Source organism: Babylonia areolata, chromosome 3 (assembly GCF_041734735.1).
Source record: "Babylonia areolata isolate BAREFJ2019XMU chromosome 3, ASM4173473v1, whole genome shotgun sequence".
NCBI classification, from domain to species: Eukaryota; Metazoa; Mollusca; class Gastropoda; order Neogastropoda; family Buccinidae; genus Babylonia; species Babylonia areolata.
Window position 1 is genome coordinate 15,081,543 of NC_134878.1, and position 19,589 is coordinate 15,101,131.

General features: G+C 38.4%; 1 protein-coding gene across 1 annotated transcript in view; it reads left to right on the top strand.

Annotated features, from left to right (window-relative positions):
- The window catches only part of LOC143280245 (serine/threonine-protein kinase RIO1-like), a 28,879-nt gene extending 10,367 nt beyond the window's left edge, over positions 1-18,512 (top strand). Inside the window, exons 9-16 of the mRNA XM_076584878.1 lie at positions 4,412-4,501; positions 7,502-7,639; positions 9,051-9,154; positions 10,857-11,029; positions 12,526-12,618; positions 13,629-13,682; positions 14,620-14,799; positions 16,345-18,512. Of these exons, the coding sequence (XP_076440993.1) occupies positions 4,412-4,501; positions 7,502-7,639; positions 9,051-9,154; positions 10,857-11,029; positions 12,526-12,618; positions 13,629-13,682; positions 14,620-14,799; positions 16,345-16,449 (937 nt within the window). The 3' untranslated portion in view covers positions 16,450-18,512. The remainder of the gene's footprint in view (positions 1-4,411; positions 4,502-7,501; positions 7,640-9,050; positions 9,155-10,856; positions 11,030-12,525; positions 12,619-13,628; positions 13,683-14,619; positions 14,800-16,344) is intronic.
- The last annotated feature ends 1,077 nt before the right edge of the window (positions 18,513-19,589 follow it).

Here is a 19,589-nt window from a genome sequence, read left to right on the forward strand (position 1 = left end):
GGTGGAGTTGTACTCTAATGGAAATGCATTCTCCTAATAAGTGAGAGAACGAGTGTATTAGATCATAATCCCACTTGCCAGAATTTCCTCCCTCGCCACTAGAGCTTGAATGGATGTCTGGATGCTAGGTCCCATGTGTAGCATGCACTTAATTCATGTAAAAGAATCAATAAGAGAGTTGTCCTTGGCCAAATTTAGTAATAGAATCAAGCAGTCAATCACTTTATCCTTCATCCAGGGGTCCTAGATATTTTCTGCGCGGTACTGTCTCAAAAGACAGTTTGGGTGTGTGCAGCATGAATATTTACACAAGATTATAAAGGAGAAAGCAATGCTCTTTAAAAAAAAAAAAAAAAAAAAAAAAAAAAAAAAGAGAAAGAAAAGAAATGATTCTTTATTTACAGAATCCATAGATATTTCTTCAGTGTATATTTGTTACCTCCAAGGATGTTTTCGGGAAGTAAGGAAATAGGCTCAGTGTGTTTCCAGAATATAGAAGATAATATTCACTTTGAATAACCTAATTCCAGTGTTCTCCTTTGTTCACATTTGAAGCACTGTGGTGTATTAGTACACGCAAGATTCTGAATGGCTTATCTTTTAATCTGAATTTATTTACACACCCAGATGTCTAATTCAGTATGGTAATTTATGTTCTGCACTTGTACTAAGGAGCGTGTGGTCTCAAATTCAAAATCTGCATGATGAAAGAAGAGATCCAACTCCTAACCAGCTTGCTAAATGTCATGGCAAGATTGAGGATTTCAATTTTTTCTGACAGATTGAATGTTCTGTTGTTAAAGTGATTTTTAGTCTGTGAAAGGAAATGAAGCTTCACACTGAGAGCACACTTTGATTTATCATTTTAGTTTGTTTCTCAAGGAGGCAACTCTGCATTCGGACAATTCCATTTAATCTACACCACATCTGCTAGGCAGATGCCTGACAGTGTCATAACCCAACGCAGTGGTCAGGCCTTGAGTGCATGCATATGTATTTGTGTGTACCTATCAGAGTGGATTTTCTTGTCAGAATTTTGTCAGAGGAGAACATTTTTGTTGTCATGGGTTATATTTTTAGTGCGCCAGGTGCTTGCTGCACATGGGACCTGGGTATATTCTTTTTTTCTGAATGACTAGATGCTTGGTTTGATTCTCCAGTTAGACATGGGGGAAAGGGCGAGAGCAGGAATCAGTCTTAACCAGTCTGCTTCTTCCTTATCATCCTTGATTTATCATTTTTCAAAAATTTCAGAAAGAGCTTTGTCTCTGACCAACTGCAAGGATAGGTGCTATATAAGTATCTTTATATCATATCATCATAGTAATCTGTCAGTGTTAAAGGAAAACACATGAGTATCATATTCCCTTAAAATCTGCATGATGAAATATGAGATCCAACTCCTAACCACCTTGCTCATTGTTGCAAGATTGAGGATTTCATTTTTTCTGACAGATGGAACTGCTGAATCAATCATTGAAAATGACACAATCTCTCATTCAGTCTTTGACTTTGAGATTTTGCTGTTGTTTATAAAGTTGTTAGAACATTTTATGAGCATCATTTCCTTGATCCATGTGACTTTTTCTTCCTCAGATGTTGAGAATGTTTTTGGGAGAGTTCTCAAAATTCTTTGAAATATATGATACTTTATTGAATATCCTGTATTCAGTGTTTCACAAAAGATTAAGAATAAATTACAGTTCAGTGCTTGGATGTTGTACATACCTGGATATCTGGAGTTTTTTTTTTCCCTTCCTTTATAATTAGTTTTTATTTTTTTAAATTTACACACTGAGTGAGATGTTGACATGGCTGTTCTAAATCCGGGAACATAGAATTGTGTTCATATAAATCAGACAACCAGTGTTCTCAGTTTGTATGACATAGTATGCCAATCCCCACTCTGCGGACCTCAGTACAAGTGAACTCTCCAAAAGGCCAGATTTTCATTGTGAAGTCTGTTCAGACATTTTCATAGCCCAGCACCTTATCTAACTTGTTAACTTCTGTGAAATGTAGATGATTACCACAAACCAGCCATCCTTGGTATTGTCAGTGTTAAATGAAAACTTAAAACTACAAAGTGAAAGTGTCCAAATCTGCATGATGAAACATGAGATCCAACTCCTAATCAACTTGCGAAACGTCACTGCAAGATTGAGGATTTCATTTTTCTGATGGATTGAGTATTGTTGATGGGATCGTAGTCTGGAAAAAAAAAAGTGATGCTGCACACTTATTACACTCTTGGATTTATTACACATATAATCTTCCTGAGAAACATGTAGGTATTGGTCTGTTTTATAACAGTGTTTAATTTTGACATGTATGAATTGTAACTTAGCTGTTGGAACATATTTTATGAACAACATCTCTTTATGACAGGGGACTTTGTTCACAACTGTTTCATTTTGAGATTATGATTTTTTTTTTTTTTAAAAAAAAAATTGAATTAGTTTTCTTGATAAATGCAACTTCCCATTTTCAATGTTTTGCATTTGCTTGTTCAGAACTGCAAAAGGTGGTCTGAGGAGTATGCTTAGCTTTCAATTTAACTTACACTGTGTGTTAGATGCTAACATTGTTGAACCAACCGGAAGGTAAATTGTGGCAAAATTTAGAATATGTGTGTGGTCATGCAAACCTGGAATTTTCTTCCATTTCAAAGAGAAAAAAAATCTTCCAGCCAGTGTTCCCCAGCTTTCCAGAAACTTTAAAAGTACCTGAAAGGATCCAACTGGTTTAATTATGAGCAAAAAAATAGCTCAGAATTTCAGAGAGTTTGAGTCGATATCCAGTTTCTGCATGATGAAATAATCCTACTCCTATATATTTACCTAAGTTGATGAGATTCAAATTCTGATGAAACTGGACTTTTAGCGCTGTTTGTGATGATTGCAGTGGCTATCATTGTGGTTCATTTGCACCAACTGAATGGAATCATGACATTTCTATAGATAAATGAATGAATGAATAAATAGATAAATAAATAAATAAACCTCCAGAAAAATAACCCCTGTCTCTTCCAAAAAATTGAAAATAAACAATATTTTTTTCATCACTGTCAGGTTGAGCAGCTGATACTAGATTGTATTGTATTTGTATTTCTCTTTTTTGTCACAACAGATTTCTCTGAGTGAAATTAGGGATGCTTTCCCCAGGGAGAGCGCGTCACTACACTGAGAGTGCCACCTTTTTTATTTTTTATTTATTTATTTTTTCCTGCGTGCAGTTTTATTTGTTTTACCTATTGTAACTGGTCTTCACTGAAGCAGACATTTTACATACATCATTACAGATACAATATGCAGCTGTTAAACATTCGTTGTCAGTCAGTGAGCAAATTTGACTACTGTCTGACAAGGGATCATCAGTTTCAATTTCATGGAGATGTCAGAGCATACAGAATTAGGCCCCACCCTACACTTACAAACACACATACACACACACACCAACATGTTTACATCAGATGCAGTTAGAAAAAGAAGAAAAAAAAAGAAAAGATAATTGATTTTAACTGTATGGTGGTGCCATGATACTTGTGTCTTTTTGGTAAACAGATCTTCAAGGTATATAACTGATGTTACAAGAAAACTTTGTGTCTAAAATAGTGGAAGGGATGTTAATGAAAAGTTATGGAATGTTTCTGGCTATAATGATCGCTTGACTGACAGCAGTAGGACCAAACCTACATTCGTTTGTGAAAGCTGGATACCAATATCTGTGAGACTATCTCTAGTCTGCTTCATTTGTAGCAGTTGACATACTTAAGATTTAAAAAATCTGCACACACACACACACACACACACACACACACACACACACACAGATGTAGTACATACAGCAAGACTCACTCCTCCCCTCCAGTCTTTTATTTTGACAGATAGTTTTCAAAAATGCAGTGTGCGAAACATATGTGATGCAGGCCTTAAATAAATCCCCCCATAACTCTTGACACAGACGCCTCAGCAGATTTGACTGAATTTGTGTTGAATATTAAGTGCTGGTTTTCACTTTGAATCTGACCACCTTTACTGTCATTTTAATTTAAATGATGTGATAAGGTCAGGGCATTTGTGAAGAACATGTTTACAGTTCACAGATAAGGATCATTAAGACATCATATATTTAATATTTTCCTAACATTGTTTTTGATTTTTGCTGTTTACCATTAACAGTTCTTTAAAGGATATGCGTTATTTCAAATGCATTATAATTAAAGCACTGTGTCACTGTCATTGCTGAGTATGGGCATCAAATATTTAATTGTAGGCCAAACATAATAGTTGAAGGTAACAACTTCAGATTTTGTTGTTGTTGTTTTTTGTGAGTGACTTGAGAATATTTGTAAGAGACAAACCATGGTGACTGAAAACTACAGTAACTTTTCATTCTGTGTGCCTGGCAGGATCCACCAGGCTGGCATCCCCTGCCCACAGCCCCTGCTGCTGAAAGGCCATCTGTTCCTGATGACCTTCATCGGGTCAGACGATGGCGCGTAAGTATTGTCGTATTAGAGAAAAGAAGAACAGTGCTTGTTTGTTATCTATTTCTCTCCCTCCTTTTCTTTGCCAGTTTTGGATTTCCAATCTCTTCTTGAATTTAGAAATTCAGGCAAGATCTTATCTGAATATGAAGTAGAATGATCAAAACATGACAAAAATCAGCATTTGTTGCAGGCTGATTGTCTTTTTTGATATGATTCTGTCATCACATACAAAACAAAAAAACGTGAACTTCACCTAAAAAGTGCTTGAAGACAATGTCCTATTGAGGGTAAAACAGAAGACAGCTTGCCTGGTGAAGGACTTTAATGCTTGACACAGCGTTGCTTAGTTGTTGTTTTTTTTAGCTGTCTTGTAATTGCATATATGGTGGTTAGGTTTAGTAGTTGGAGAGGGCTTGTAGATATTTGGAAGTACAACTACAAGTACATTTTTTTGTCCTTTTGACCCCAATGACATCTAAAAAGTATCTGTGTATTTCTAACACTGATCTCAGTAGTCATTGTTGAGGAAGTTATACATAGAACATTATTATTATTAAAAAAATTGGTGACATTTGAATGGATAAAGAAGAGGTCAAAGTAACAAATACACAAAATGTGTACCAAAGGTAATTGCACATGGTGGTTTCTTTCCAGTAGTTATTTTTGTGTGTGCTACTGGATGCTGCAAGTGCAAAACTAAAATGGGAGAAAATTAGCAAAGCAGACTTTTTTTGTCTGTCTCTGTCAGTCACTCCCATACATCATTACATGTGCAATTTGTACTTCTTGTGAACTTTTTTTCATCAGTGTTTACACACATGAGCGTGATGAGTCTATACAAACTGTTATTTGGTTGTCTGCATGTGTATGCCTGCATGTCTGTGTATGTCAGTGATAAATTAACAAAATCATTTTCAAAGGAAATGCATTATCTGTTGGCACAAAATTTGCTCATTAATAAAGTGAACAGTTCTTTACACACATTCTTATTATGACAATACGTTGGGGAAGTGCAGAAAAATTTTAAAAGAAGCAAAGAATGTTTCCACAGCCATTTTGCTGTTTTTTCTTTTCTTTTTCCTTTCGCTTCAGCATTTTTATCTTAACATATTTATATATTCATTTATAAATAGCAATCATTTTATCGTTTTTAGTGAAGTTTTCTTTCATAAAAATAAAATAAAAAAAGAAAGAAAAAGAAAATTGCTATCAAGATTTCCCATTGTATCGATCTCACTCAGACAATGTAAATGATTTGCACATGTGATTTCAAAGTTCTGCTCTTGGTGTGAAGTTACTTAACACCAGGACATGGCATGTGCAAGAGCAAATGGAAGTTAATTAGCAAAGCAGATAACCTGTGTCTGTCTTTGTCAGTCACTTCCAGACATCCATTACATCTCTTTTACAGTTCCGTATTTTTGTAATTCATATTAAACTTAAAAGTGCAGATTTGTACAGCTTCAGCAATGTCAGAGATTTTGGAAAGTTGGATGAGGAAATGATAGGTGTGGTGGCTTAATGGTTAGAGCATTGGGTTCTCGCCCAAGTTTCCTGAGGTCAGTCCTTGGTTTGGGTGCACCAGGTGGGTTCAGAGTGGAGATTTATCCAATCTCCCAGGTCAACATATGTGCTGACCTGCTAGTGCCTGAACCCTGTTTGTGTGTACATACACACGCAGAAGATCACATACCCCCATTAAAGATCCTGTAGTCAGTATCAGCAGTAGGTGGTTTATGGGGGAAAAGAAACATACCCATCATACCAACTCTCCCCAAACAGAGTATATCAGCCATACATGTAAAAGCCTTCTCGTACATACAAGTGAGCATGGGAGTTGCAGCCCTAAAACACAGATGATCAGGAAATGAGAGCGTGTTGCCCAAATGTCACATGCACTGCTCCCCTACCTCCCTCCCCCTCTCGTTTCTTTCCAGGAGTATATTTTTGGTGTGCTGCTAGATGCTGCAAAGCTGAAATGGGAGAAAATTAGCAAAGCAGACTTTTTTTTGTCTGTCTGAGTCTCTGTCAGTCACTCCCATACATCATTACATGTGCAGTTTGTACTTCTTGTAAAAAAAAAGAAGAAAAAGAAATTAATAAAAAATCATCAATGTTTACACGCACGAATCTATATAAACTGTTATTTGGTTGTCTGCATGTGTATGTCTGCATGTCTGTGTATGTCAGTGGTAAACTAACAAAAGCATTTTCAAAGGAAATGCATGATCTGTTTGCACAAAATTTACATAAAAGTAAAGTGAACAGTTCTTTACACACATTCTTATTATAACAGTACGCTTGGGGAAGTGCAGACACATTATAAAAGAAGCAAAGAATGTTTCCACAGTCATTTTGCTGTTACATTTTTCTTTTCTTTTTCCCTACGCTTCAGCATTTTTATCTAACGTGTTTACATATTCATTTATAAATAGCAATCATGTTATCATTTTTAGTGAAATTTTCTTTCATAAAAATGAAAAAAAAAGAAGAAAGAATGAAAAAGAAAATTGCTATCAAGATTTCCCATTGTATCAATCTTACTCAGACAATGTAAATGATTTGCACATGTGATTTCAGAGTTCAGCTCTTGGTGTGAAGTTACTTAACACCAGGACATGGCATGTGCAAGAGCAAATGGAAGTTAATTAGCAAAGCAGATAACCTGTGTCTGTCTTTGTCAGTCACTTCCAGACATCCATTACATCTCTTTTACAGTTCCATATTTTTGTAAATCATTATTAAACTTAAAGGGCAGATTTGTACAGCTTCAGCAGTTATATCGTCTAGAGATTTAGGAAAGCTAGATCAGGAAACGATAGGTGTAGTGGCTTAATGGTTAGAACAGAAGAAGATCAGGAAAGTCAAACAAGAGCATGTTGCCCAAATGTCACACGCACTACCCCTCACTCCTCCCCTCCCCCCCCCCAATCCCCCCGAGCCCCCCTCTACCCCAAGCCATCCTGGAGTTTGGTGTGATTGTTCACATACATCTTGTTTGTGTTGCAGTGCGGCTCCCTTGCTTCTGAATGCCAATCTGTCAGAAAGTCGACTCCATGAGCTGTACCTGGAGCTGGTGCTGTTTATGCGCCGACTGTTTTTTGATTGCAAACTTGTCCATGCTGACTTGTCAGAGTTCAACATTCTGTGAGTGTTTATTCATGTTCCTTGACAGTTTCAGTTTTGTGTGTGTCTGTGTGTGTTGACTCGTCAGAGTTCAACATTTTGTGAATGTTTCTTCATGTTCTTTGACATTATCAGTTTTGTGTTTGTGTGTGCGTGCCGACTTGTAAGAGTTCGGTATACTGTAAGTGTTTATTCATGTTCCTTGACAGTTTCAGTTTTGTGTGTGTCTGTGTGTGCTGACATGTCAGAGTTCAACATTCTGTGTGTGTTTTTTCATGCTCTTTGACACTGTCAGTTTTGTGTTTGTGTGTGTGTGCTGACTTGTCAGAGTTAACATTCTGTGAGTGTTTCTTCATGTTCTATTACAGTTTCTGTTTGTGTGTGTGTGTGTGTGTGTGTGTGTGTGTGTGTGTGTGTGTGTGTGTGTGTGTTGGCTTGTCAGAGTTCAACATTCTGTTAGTGTTTCTTTATGTTCTTTGACAGTTTACGTGTGTTTGTGTGTGTGTGTGTGTGTGTTGGCTTGTCAGAGTTCAACATTCTGTGAGTGTTTCATGTTCCTTGACAGTTTTGGTTTTTTGTGTACTTTTGTTTTCTTCTCTTTTGAGTATGGCTCAAAAGATGTCTGCTTCTGACTTTATTCTTGTTTGTCCTATCCCTAGGCTTTCTTTCCCGTCTTTTCTTGAGAGAGAGAGTGTGTGTGTGTGTCTGTGTCTCTGTGTATGTGTGTGTGAACAGTTGGTGGTATATTTTGAAGCTGAGCAGCTTAGAAAATAACAGGGAGTGTAATCCGGTAAAGCCGAACTGATGTGACAGTGGGATCCTTTTCATTTTGCCATTTTGTAAAACTCACACTCATGATCCCTGTTTCTAATGATCGGTGTGACGAAGCCAGACAGTGAGGACTAGGATCTGCAATCCTCCAGAAAATATGTAATTGTACTCTGTTTCAGTGTATTATTACTTTTTTTTCGGAACAGATCGCTCTGTGTGAAATTTGAGCTGCTCTCCCCTGGGGAGAGCACATCACTACTGTGCATCACCACCCATTTGTATATATTTTGTTCTATGAAATCACTCATACAGTACTTTACAATGCTATGCAATAAATAAATGGGGAACGATAGTTGCTGAATGACACTATATTTGTGAGTGTTGTTCTTCTTAGCGGTCAGTTAACTTCTGTTGCATGAGTATATGTTTGATTAAAATGCGTTAAGAGGTGCTGCCCTGTGTCGGTAACGTTATACATTTTGTTTACATTGTGTCAGTGACATTATACTTCATGACCAGTTACTATGGCAGCAGTGCCTGTATCATTGATGCGTTACACTACGTTAGTGATGTTCATTTTTCATGACCAGTTACCACGATGGCAGTGCCCACATCTTTGATGTATTATATTGTGTCAATGATGTTCATTTTTCATGACCAGTTACCACGGTGGCAGTGCCCACATCATTGATGTGTCACAAGCAGTGGAGCATGACCATCCCAACGCTATGGTGTTCCTCAGGAAGGACTGCACCAACATCACAAGTGGGTGTAGTAATAATAACGGTGTTGGTGTTGATCATTACATCATTTTTCAGTCCTCCCACTATCCTTTCTTCTCTCCTTTCCTCATCTTCTTCTAGAGAAAGTCTATGATCAGTACATTGATTATTCTGGAGCTTCAAATGAAATGATTTGCTGTATGATTTTGTGAAGATGTGACCAAAAAACAGAAGTCCATCTTTATTATTGGCAGAAATGAGCCGTCCCCGAGTAGTTATAGAATACTTTATTATCTCAACAAGGAAATTCATGCGTGTTGTAGGCAACACAATGTTCGAGAATCGCAGTCAATCAGTGTGAATGTATAAAAGACATAAAATGTTGAAATGATAAGTTGATTTAAACTGCACATACAACAATGGTTCTGGATAGAATGAGGAAGAACTGCTCATCATGCCTTTCAGCATGCGCTTGTGTGTGCGCACACACACATTCACACACACATACATGACCATGCACATGTGAACATCAGCATCCACATGGGCATGCTTTTCTCTGTTTGCGTAAGTGAGGGAGCCAGAAACGAACGCCAATAAAGTGGACCTTTAAAAAAAAAAAAAAAATGAAGAAGAAGAAAGACATGAAGCAATCTTTTGGAACCTGATATACTAGAACGTGGTACAAATTTCGGTTTCTTTACAAGAAGTGGGCCTTAGCAATTCAGTCAGTCAGTCCGTTCTGGGTAAACTGTATTTTACATTTACCCTGACTCTTTTTCATCCAAGTTAGATTAACCAGCCATTAGCTTATATTAAACTTGTGAGCATATCAACAGACAGGCAGGTTGTTTACAGTGTGGGGATTATTCTGTCTGTTACATTACACAGCGTTGTGTGATTGCATTTATTACATCGCATCTCGCTCTCTACAGTTGCCTCAAATCCACCCTGTTGGTATATTACCAGATTCAAACACTCCTGCTGCTGCTCTTTCTTTGTCTCTGGACTTAACCCTTGCAACAATTTTAGTCTTTAAGTCTTCGGCTTTGTCAAATCCCCGACACTTCAGCTCTTTCAAGTCCAGGCTTGAAACCTACCACTTTCCAGAATGGCTTCTCCTTACCATCCCTTTTTCTGTCTATAGTTTCTTTAGCCTTCTGTCTACATATATATGTAAGTTTTGTCTTCCATCCCTTTGTATTAGAGTTATGCATGTGTTTCAGAGATGGTTGTGAAAGCACTTTGATTTTTTCCATACTGTATAGATACATTTATTTTTTATTATTATAATGTATGAACGACAGCCATGTCTGATGATTGTCATCAGAGCAGCAGAGGAGGCAACTGCTTTGACAAGTATTGGGCAAGAATTTGATTATAATGGACAGTGTCTTGCCCAAGTTACATCCCCACTCTTTCAGCCAAGAGGGCTGTAGGACAGTTGATGTTGGGATGGTCCTCAAAGGCCAGCCGCCCCTAAGGCTGCAGCAGTAAGAGCCAGTGCAGTCTTGCCTCCAAGTCTGAGAATCATAGTCCTTTCACAAAAGACTAAGTTGTAAATGAATTCCGACTGCAGTGGAGAAACTACTGATCATACAGCCCTCACGTTGCTGTTGGCTCAGCTGTAAGCTTGTGTCAGTCTCTGATAAAAGCCGAGTACAGTTAAGGCCCATGTTCTTCCTCTTATTATTGTTATTATCATTATCATTATTAATGTTGATGAATTTAGCGTTGTGTGTTCCCAGCATTTTTCCGGAACAAGGGCGTGGCCACAATGCTGGTGAAGGAGCTGTTTGACTTTGTGACGGACCTGACCATCACAGAGCACAACATGGACGCTGTGCTCCAGGCGGCCATGGAGAAAGCCTGCTCTCGCAGCCACCTGGGCATGAGTGAGCAGGACATCATCGACGAAGAGGTAAGCTTTGTTCAATCCCGGTCCTTAAAAAAGATTAATACCCCTGGAACCAGAGTATGGCTGCTTACTTGGTGGGCTAAAAACAGTCATACATGTAAAAGCCCACATATGTTTGAGCATGGTAGCTGAAGCTCAAGGCCATAAACGAAGAAAAATAGTAAGGCATTTTGGGAGGGTTTGGGAGGGTAGGATATGGTGTTATTCAAAGCAGATGCTCAGTACTTGTTGACCACAGTTTTTGTTTATCACAGCTGCATTGCTTGTTTCTTCATTAGGGTCATGGTGAAGAGAAGGAATTCTTGTTTTATGTCCCTCACACAGACTAATGATTGTAATCATTCTTAGTGTCTCAGTGAACCCAGTGTTTTCAGGATTTAAAAAATATTGTCATCTCAATCATTGGTTCAAAGAGATGTTGCATATATATTGATAATAATAATAATAATGGTATTTATATAGCGCTGGATCTTGTGCAGAGACAAATCAAAGTGCTTTCGCACCAGTCATTCACACGCATGCATAACTCTAATACTGTAGAAACTAAAGACAAGGAAGGGCAGGCAAGGGAGGCTATTTTGGGAAGAGGTGGGTTTTAAGGCCAGACTTGAAAGAGCTGAGTGTGGAGACTTGACGAAGCGAAAAAGGAAGTTCATTCCAATCGCAAGGTCCAGAAACAGAGAAAGAACGGCGGCCAACAGTCGAGTGTTTGAATCTCAAAAGGCTGTCATTACCTGTACTGTGAAGAGTGGGAATGGGAATACAATGTGAACTGTAGTTTCGGTTTGCTGGTTGTCAAATGCAACAAACCCTGTCATGCATGCAAAACGTTGCACAGTCACACAAAGAAAGAAAGTGGAGGGGGTGGTATAAAGGTATGTCTCTTAAAAAAAAACAGCTGTCTCAGTGATGCATTGTTCACTGGACACATCTTTGAAGCGATGCATGAAGATGCGTGCAGTAATGATGAACACAGAGATCCAACTCCTATGACCTTGGTGTGATCAAGGATGAGGATTGAGAATGTGGAGTCTGACTGCTGCACGCTTCTCTTGTCAGGTTTATATGTTGATAATGAGCATTTGTACCTGGCTTTGTGGGTGGTAGGCTGGTTGATGAATTCTAATTACTCTCCAGTTTGGAGAACTTCCATGCAGCAAAACTTTTGACTAAAACCAAGCTTGAGTGCCGATGATGGCTGGGTAAGAATGGTCATACACGTAAAAGCCCACTTGTGCACATACGAGTGAACGTGGGAGTTGCAGCTCACGAACGGCGAAGAAGAAGAAGTACATGTCGCTAAAAGTGTCTTGTGTTTTACCCTCCATCCCACTTGCTCTTCTGCTGGCCTTTTTACTAACCTGTCTTTGTCATGTTTAACTTTCGACCCTATCACATGGTGCCAAAAGCAATGTACTCATGTTACTTGTGGCATACACATCTCCCAAAGAAGGTAATGAGTGATTTGGGTCATCATGTTTGTGCTTGTGGTTTTTCAGGTGTTCAAAAACGCATACATTCCTCGCACTCTGGACCAGATGACTGACCATGAGAAAGAGTGGGAGAAGCAACTGAGGGGAGACACAGAGGATGTAAGTTTGGACGTCAGTCAGCGTGTCTGCCGTCTGTATCCACTCATTGTAGATTTCTTGCGACTTAATGAAAGATAAATCACTGAACAAAGTGAGAACTGTACGATCAATGGTTTCTCCACTGCAGTTTATTTACAGCTTAGTCTTTTGTGAAGGACTATGGCTTACAAACTAGGAGGCAAGATCGCATTGCTCTTTGTGCTGCAGCCTCAGGGGCTAGTTAGCTTTTGGGGATCATCCCACCACTGACTGTCCTAAAACCCTCTTGGCCAAAAGAGTGAGGGTGTAACTTGGGCAAGCCACTCTCCACTATAATCAAATTCTAGCCCAGATAGGCAGGACAGCTGTTGCCTCCTCAGCTGTTCTATTAGTCATAGTCAGACAAGACTTAACATCATACTACACACATGTATCCTTAATGATCTATGGTATTTATCTGCTCCATGCAGTATTCTTGTTACTAAACTAAAAACTATTGAATTGTCCTTGTTTTGGAGTAGACATTTAGAATGAAGGAAAACTGTTAGTTCAGTCAGTTTCATATCATGTCATCTTCAGACTGGATAGTCAGTGGTGTGAAGTGATCACAGCCAGCCACAATCCAGCAGTAGTGATGAGTCCGGTCTTTGCTGAACACTTGATTGCAAGATCTCATGGTTGAACAAACAAACAAAAATTATAATCCAGTTGATGACAAGGTTCATGCTCATATTTTGATGATTAAAGATTATCACTGATCAAGAGTAATCAGGTGCATGTCGTAACAACAGGACAGGCATACATTCTTCATGAAATATTGCCACTTTTTGAAAATAGTCATGTATATGCAGTGATAGGTCAGTATTGCCTCTTAATGTCAGTTGTGGCAACAGTTGAGTGCTACCACTTTGTCACAGTTGATCATTATAATATCAGTCATTTATTATCTCACATGCCTTTTTTTCTGTTTTTTTTCTTCTGTTTTTTTGGATGTACATTGTGATTCAGGCTATTGTTTGCGGTTGTTTCAGTCTCACTTCCAAACGGTGACGGGAATGAAAAGAGATATGACAGGTGCACAGGAGGTAGGTAGTCATCAGCATGTGGTCACATACCTGTTTGGAATAGATGGATGCTATCTTTTTTAAAAGTGTATTGTTGAATGCTCTGAGATTCCTTCTTTCCCACTTGACTCAGTGTGTTTGCTTGTCTGTTTGCTTGTTTTTGTTTGAAGTGGTTCCTGTGTGTTTGTGAATGTGTGTGTCTTTTTGTGCGTGCATTTTTCGCAGGTATATATGCGTATGTATGGGTCACACTGTTCGTTAGTGTGTATATAAGCCCTGAATATTTGTGTGTGTGTGTGCGCATATTTTGCAGGTGTTTTTGGTATATATGGGCATGTGTGTTTATGCTCTTTGTTGGTGCGCACTTGTTAGCCCTTCTGTGAGAAATGAATTTGCTAGATTTTTTTTTCAACCTCCAAGCAGCAGATGTTACTTATTCATTACAGAATGATCATTTGTTTTACAAATTGATGATAGTTTTCTGTGTAACTGAATGCAGCAGTGATGAAACATGAGATCCAACTCCTACCACCTTGATTTCAAGGCTGAGGATGAGTGATGCATTGTCTGACAGCTGCTTCAGTCACAGACATTAGTCTGTTGGTTTATGTCATGCGCGCGCGTGCATGTGTGTGTGTGTGTGTGTGTGTAGGCTCTCAATGCCTGACACCTTATTTAGAATCTTTTTTTTTTCTCAAGCAGGTGTGATGTAGCATATATAAATCATTTTGCATGCTTTGACGCATTCTCGAAAGTGAAAATTTATATGCCTATATTGTATGTGCTGAAACTGAAAGATTTAAATGCACATTTTATTTGTTCTCAACAATGGATGCATCTCAAACAAACTGTTCCTCCATTTCCTGTATTTTCAAGCTCATGTTAAAGAAGTTTTTGAAATGGTAGGTTTTTTTTTGTTGTTATTGTTTTGATTATGACCATTGTTTTTTCATCACAGATCCCTCGCATGCTGGAGGGCAAGTTGCAACTAAGTCCCTCGGACGAGCAAGAGGACAGTGATGACAATACAGATGAGGAGAACGACGATGCAGGCAGCAGTGTTGGAGGCGCCGAAGCTTCAGAAAAGAAGGCCTCCACGAGTAAGAGGCCAAAGGATGAAACAGCGGAAGAGAAAAGGGTAAGGGGGATTGTATTTTGCTTACATTTTGTAGTATTTTGGTTGTTGTTTGGGTTTTTTTTGTTGTTGTTTGCTTGGCTTCTGTTCTTCTTGAAACTTGTTTTGTTTCTTTTGGCTTTATCTCTCTCCCTGTCTCTGTTGATGGCAGTTTTTTTTTTTCTTTTCTTTCATCTGTCTTTGATAGGATAGGGGTGTTAAACAAACAAACAAAACAAACAGGTATAAACATATATATATAGAGAGTGAGTGAGAGAAAGAGAGATAAGAAAAGAAGGGAAAAAAAACAAGATGAGTGTTGTTTAAACACGTATAATCTTTAGTTCATTATAAAAAGATAAAGTTGGATGCATAAAGATTGTATGTGTATGCATTTCTAGAGATTTTATTACAAGTTACAAATGTACGACAGCATGCAGTTTTAAGTTTCATATTAACCCATTTTTTTCAGAAAATTTGTTGACAATTACTTGTTGTCACTGTGCATATGAGGTGGTGCATGAACTATCATGGCCTTAATATGTTGTTATTTCAAATCTGCATGAGTGTACATTAGCTGTAAATCCTTTATTGTTGAGCCTTTGTGAAATAATAATAATAATTGGAATGTTGGCCAAATGGTAATACATCTGCTTAGGAAGTGAGCCAATTTGAGCGCACCGGTTCGAATCCCACAGTTGCCATTATTTTTTCCTCTTCCACTAGAAGAATTCGCAGAATGCATTTAGTGCATGTGAAAGAACCCATGGCAACAAAAGGGTTGTCCATGGCAAAATTCTGTAGAAAAATCCACTTTGATAGGAAAACAAATAAAACTGCAGGCAGAAAAAAATACAAAAAATGGGTGGTGCTCTCAGTGTAGTGACGTGCACCTGACCTTTACAAGTGGTCTTGATACTAGTTATTCGGATAAAATGATAAACCAAGGTCTCCTGTGTTGCATGCACTTAATGCATATAAAAGAACCCATGGCAACAAGAGTTGTCTCTGGCAAAATTCTGCAGAAAAAATCTACTTTGATTGGAAACTTCTGAGTTATAAGCAAAAAAAGAAAAAATAAGTGGCGATGCACTGTAGTGATGTGCTCTCCCTGGGAAGAGCAGCCAGAATTTCACACAGAGAAATCTGTTGCGACAAAGAGTTTACAACACAAGACAATACAATAATATCAGTGTGGTCTGAATTTCAAGTTAAAATGGTGCACCTTGTGTACGTTCCAATTATATAACCGTAAGGCCAATGTTAACTCATTGAGGTGACAGTCCGCTACTGACATGCATACTCAGCAGCAATCAAGAGGTTAATCTTTTTTTTTTAAATTCAGAGATACAAGACTGTAGTTATTGTTATTAATAAGTACAATTTTCGGCAACAACAAAAAAAGTCATTTTCTTCACATATAGTGTGTGTGTGTGTATACACATCTCATTATGTGTGGAACATTTGTTTCCTAATAATAATGAATTGTGAAGGATTAGTAGTACTTGTATGTTTTTGAACAGATATATTAAGAAGATATACAAGTAATATGCGTCATGTGTTTTGCAGGAGCGTAAGCAAGCTGTGAAGGAAGCAAGGAAGGAAAAGCAGAAAACAAAGATAAAGAAACATGAGAAAAAAAGAGCAGTGAAAAAGCATTTGTCAAAAAAATGAATATGCGTTTGTGACGGAGTGAATTCAGGTTCCCTCCTGAAGAAATTTTCCTGTCACACAAAAGCTCTGCAGATGACGCCCAGCTTCAGAAACCAGGTTCCATTTCTGAACTGGACAGCATGATCACAAGCTCATAAAACTGCATTGCAGACTTAATACATTGGATGATGGGTGCGGTGGGTGAATGGCTAGAGGGCTGGATTCTCACCCATGTTTCTGGAGTTCGATTACTGGTATTGGCACACCTTGTAGATAAAGGGTGGAGACTTCTTCACTCTCCCAGGTAATATATACACCTGCTAGTGCCTGAACCCCTGGGTAAAAAAATGTTCATACATGTGCACATGAGTGAACATGGGAGGTGAAGTCCATGAATGCAGAAGAAGAAGAAGAGAGAACAATGGATGACACAGAATAAATCATAATGCAATGAAGAGGAAACAGAAATCATGTTCCTTGCTCCCGCTAAATTTCAGAATATCCCTTCTCTTCCTGTGTCTGTGTGCATTGGCACTAATGATATTGCTTTTTCATCTTCTGTCTGCAATCTTGATGTCACATTTGATTCCCTTCTTTGCTTAAAGCAGTATGTATCCAATATCTGTAAAGCAGCCTACTTGGAATTCTTATAAAATCAGTTCCATTCTACATTTCCTTTCCTCTCATGCTACAAGAACTGTGGAATGTTCAAATATTGGTCTTGTCTAGGCTTGATTATTGTAACAGTCTTTTGGCTGACACCTCTCTTGGGGGTCTCTTCACTGGCTACTTGTCCAATACAGAATCTGCTACAAAGTAGTATCTGTCAGGGTATTTTTTAATCTATTTCTGGCACTGTCCCTAGGTGTCTTACACATATTGTCCACATGTAGATCAATTATAATCACCTCTGTTCTTCTGATACTCGTCTTGTTTCACATCCCTTCTGTCAAAGCAAAGTCCTTTGGTCAGCGTTTTTTCTCTTCACATGGACCAACTGTCTGGAACCAACTCCCTCTGCAGATTATGAGGAACTCTTCTTCTTAGGCTTCATTGAAGTCTTCCCTGAAACCCCTCTTCTAATGAAGAACACCACTGCACCACTTCATTCATTGTGTACTTCTGGTCGGTGTGTGTGTGTGTGTGTGTGTGTGTTTACTCGTTTTAGAGTATGGACGCTGTCCAAATTCGCATTGTTATGATTATTATAAAGTGCAAAAGCTGTGATAAACAAAGCGTATCTCAGGACTTGTGTACAGAGAATTATGTTTTGCAACAGTCATGTGGTTGTGAATCTTGAAGCTGGTTTGATGCATCAGAGTGTCTGTGTGGTCACATGCAACTCAGCATGGGCGCAGAAGTGTGCATGGATTTCTGTGGAATCAGAGAGCAAGGAGGTGGAGGCAGAAGTATGGATGGTGCATATGAATTTTTATGTCTGCTTGTATTCAAATGGAGGCATTCTTGTTTGTGGTTATGCAACAGTATGGTCTGAGCTTATTGAATATAATGGAGATATGATTTGTGTGGAATCAGAGAACTGGGACTTGAAGAAGTGTGAAAGGTGCATTTAAGTTTGTATGTGTGTGCTTGTATTAAATGGAGGTGACAGTTTATTTTTTTTCTTAGTGATTGTACTCTTGTTTGTTTTATGTAGCATGGTTATTTGAACTTATTGAATGTAATATTGGTGATGCCTACTCACCATCATACTTTATGAGGGAATGATGCTGAAATTTATTAAATGTTTTTGATGAACTGTATTTATCCTAAATGGGAAATGGGAAAAAAAAAGTGCCAGAAAGTAGTTACATGTGGCAGACTGTTTATCTTGTGCATGTGTCAAGCCACTCTCTGACTCTGCATCACAGTTTACAACCTGGGATTGTACCAGTATTCCCATAGTGTCAAGTTTGGACAACCAGAAAGTGATTGTTCTTGCATCACTCCCAGTCTCCTTTGCAGATCTGGTTCTAAACTGGATATCTGTTGATGATATCAAGTTTGATACCGTTTGATTTTTCACTGTTCATGTGCTTGTGTAGAAAATGTTTGGTTGCAATAAATTTTGTTTTGATTTTTGATTTGGCTTGAAAGTTGAATGTTTCTTATCCTGAAGTGGTATTATGAGTGAAGAAAAATACAAAATACATGCTTTGACTGAGTGATTCATGCACATGCTCTTATCACAATATCAGTGGGTGTGTCACAAACACACACATGCACACACACACACACACACACACACACACACACACCATAAGCTCTCATGCACACAACATGAATGCACTCCTGTGCATGAAAACATGCACACATCTAAAGGCGCAGAAATATGCAAATGCACAACATCCACACCCACTTGCACATGTACTCATACAGGCATGCTTGCCCGTGCGCACACATATATTGAGTAAAACAAACACACTGTGACAAGTAGATTCTTATGAATTTCCATACCAACACTGAGTGGTTAAAGCATTGGGCTTTCAATCTGAGGATGAAAAACACTTTGAAAAAAAAAAGATTCAGAAAGTCTGCTTTTTCTTAGTCTTGGTTTTTGACCTCACAAGTTCCAGAAGGTCTTTATATTCTTCTTTCTTTTTATTTTGCTTCTTTCATCACATTGGCTTCTATGTCTCTTCATGCCTTTTCAGCATTCCTTCCTAACTTTGGTCCTGGCTTTGGTTTACTCCAGACAGGCTTGACTCACTGGTTTCTTGCCACTTCCTGAACAATTGGTTCTTTTTTTGTAGTTGAACTGAAGTGGGAGTACCTTTGTCCATCCAGCTTTTACCTCTATATCCTGTTTAAGTCCAAGGAATTGATTTTTACGCAGCAGAGTCTATGGCTGCTTTTAGCTTCAGCCACGTTCTGTTGATTGTTAATCCCTCTAGTTCCCCAACCCATTTTATTTTTGTCAGTTTGTCTTTCAGTACAGTGAAATCTGTTTTCGCATAGTTAAGACGTTTAAGTCTGTGTGATTCGCACAGATATTGGTTAGCTTAATGATCAGAGAGAAGTGGTCACTCTTTCCAGCTCCAGCAGTTGTAGTGATGTCGCTAACCGTAATCCTATCTGTTGGTGAGAACTGATTTAAGTCCACAACGTTGGACATTTCTCCTTCAAGGTCAAGCGTAGGCTCCCTTTCGTGCTGTATCCAG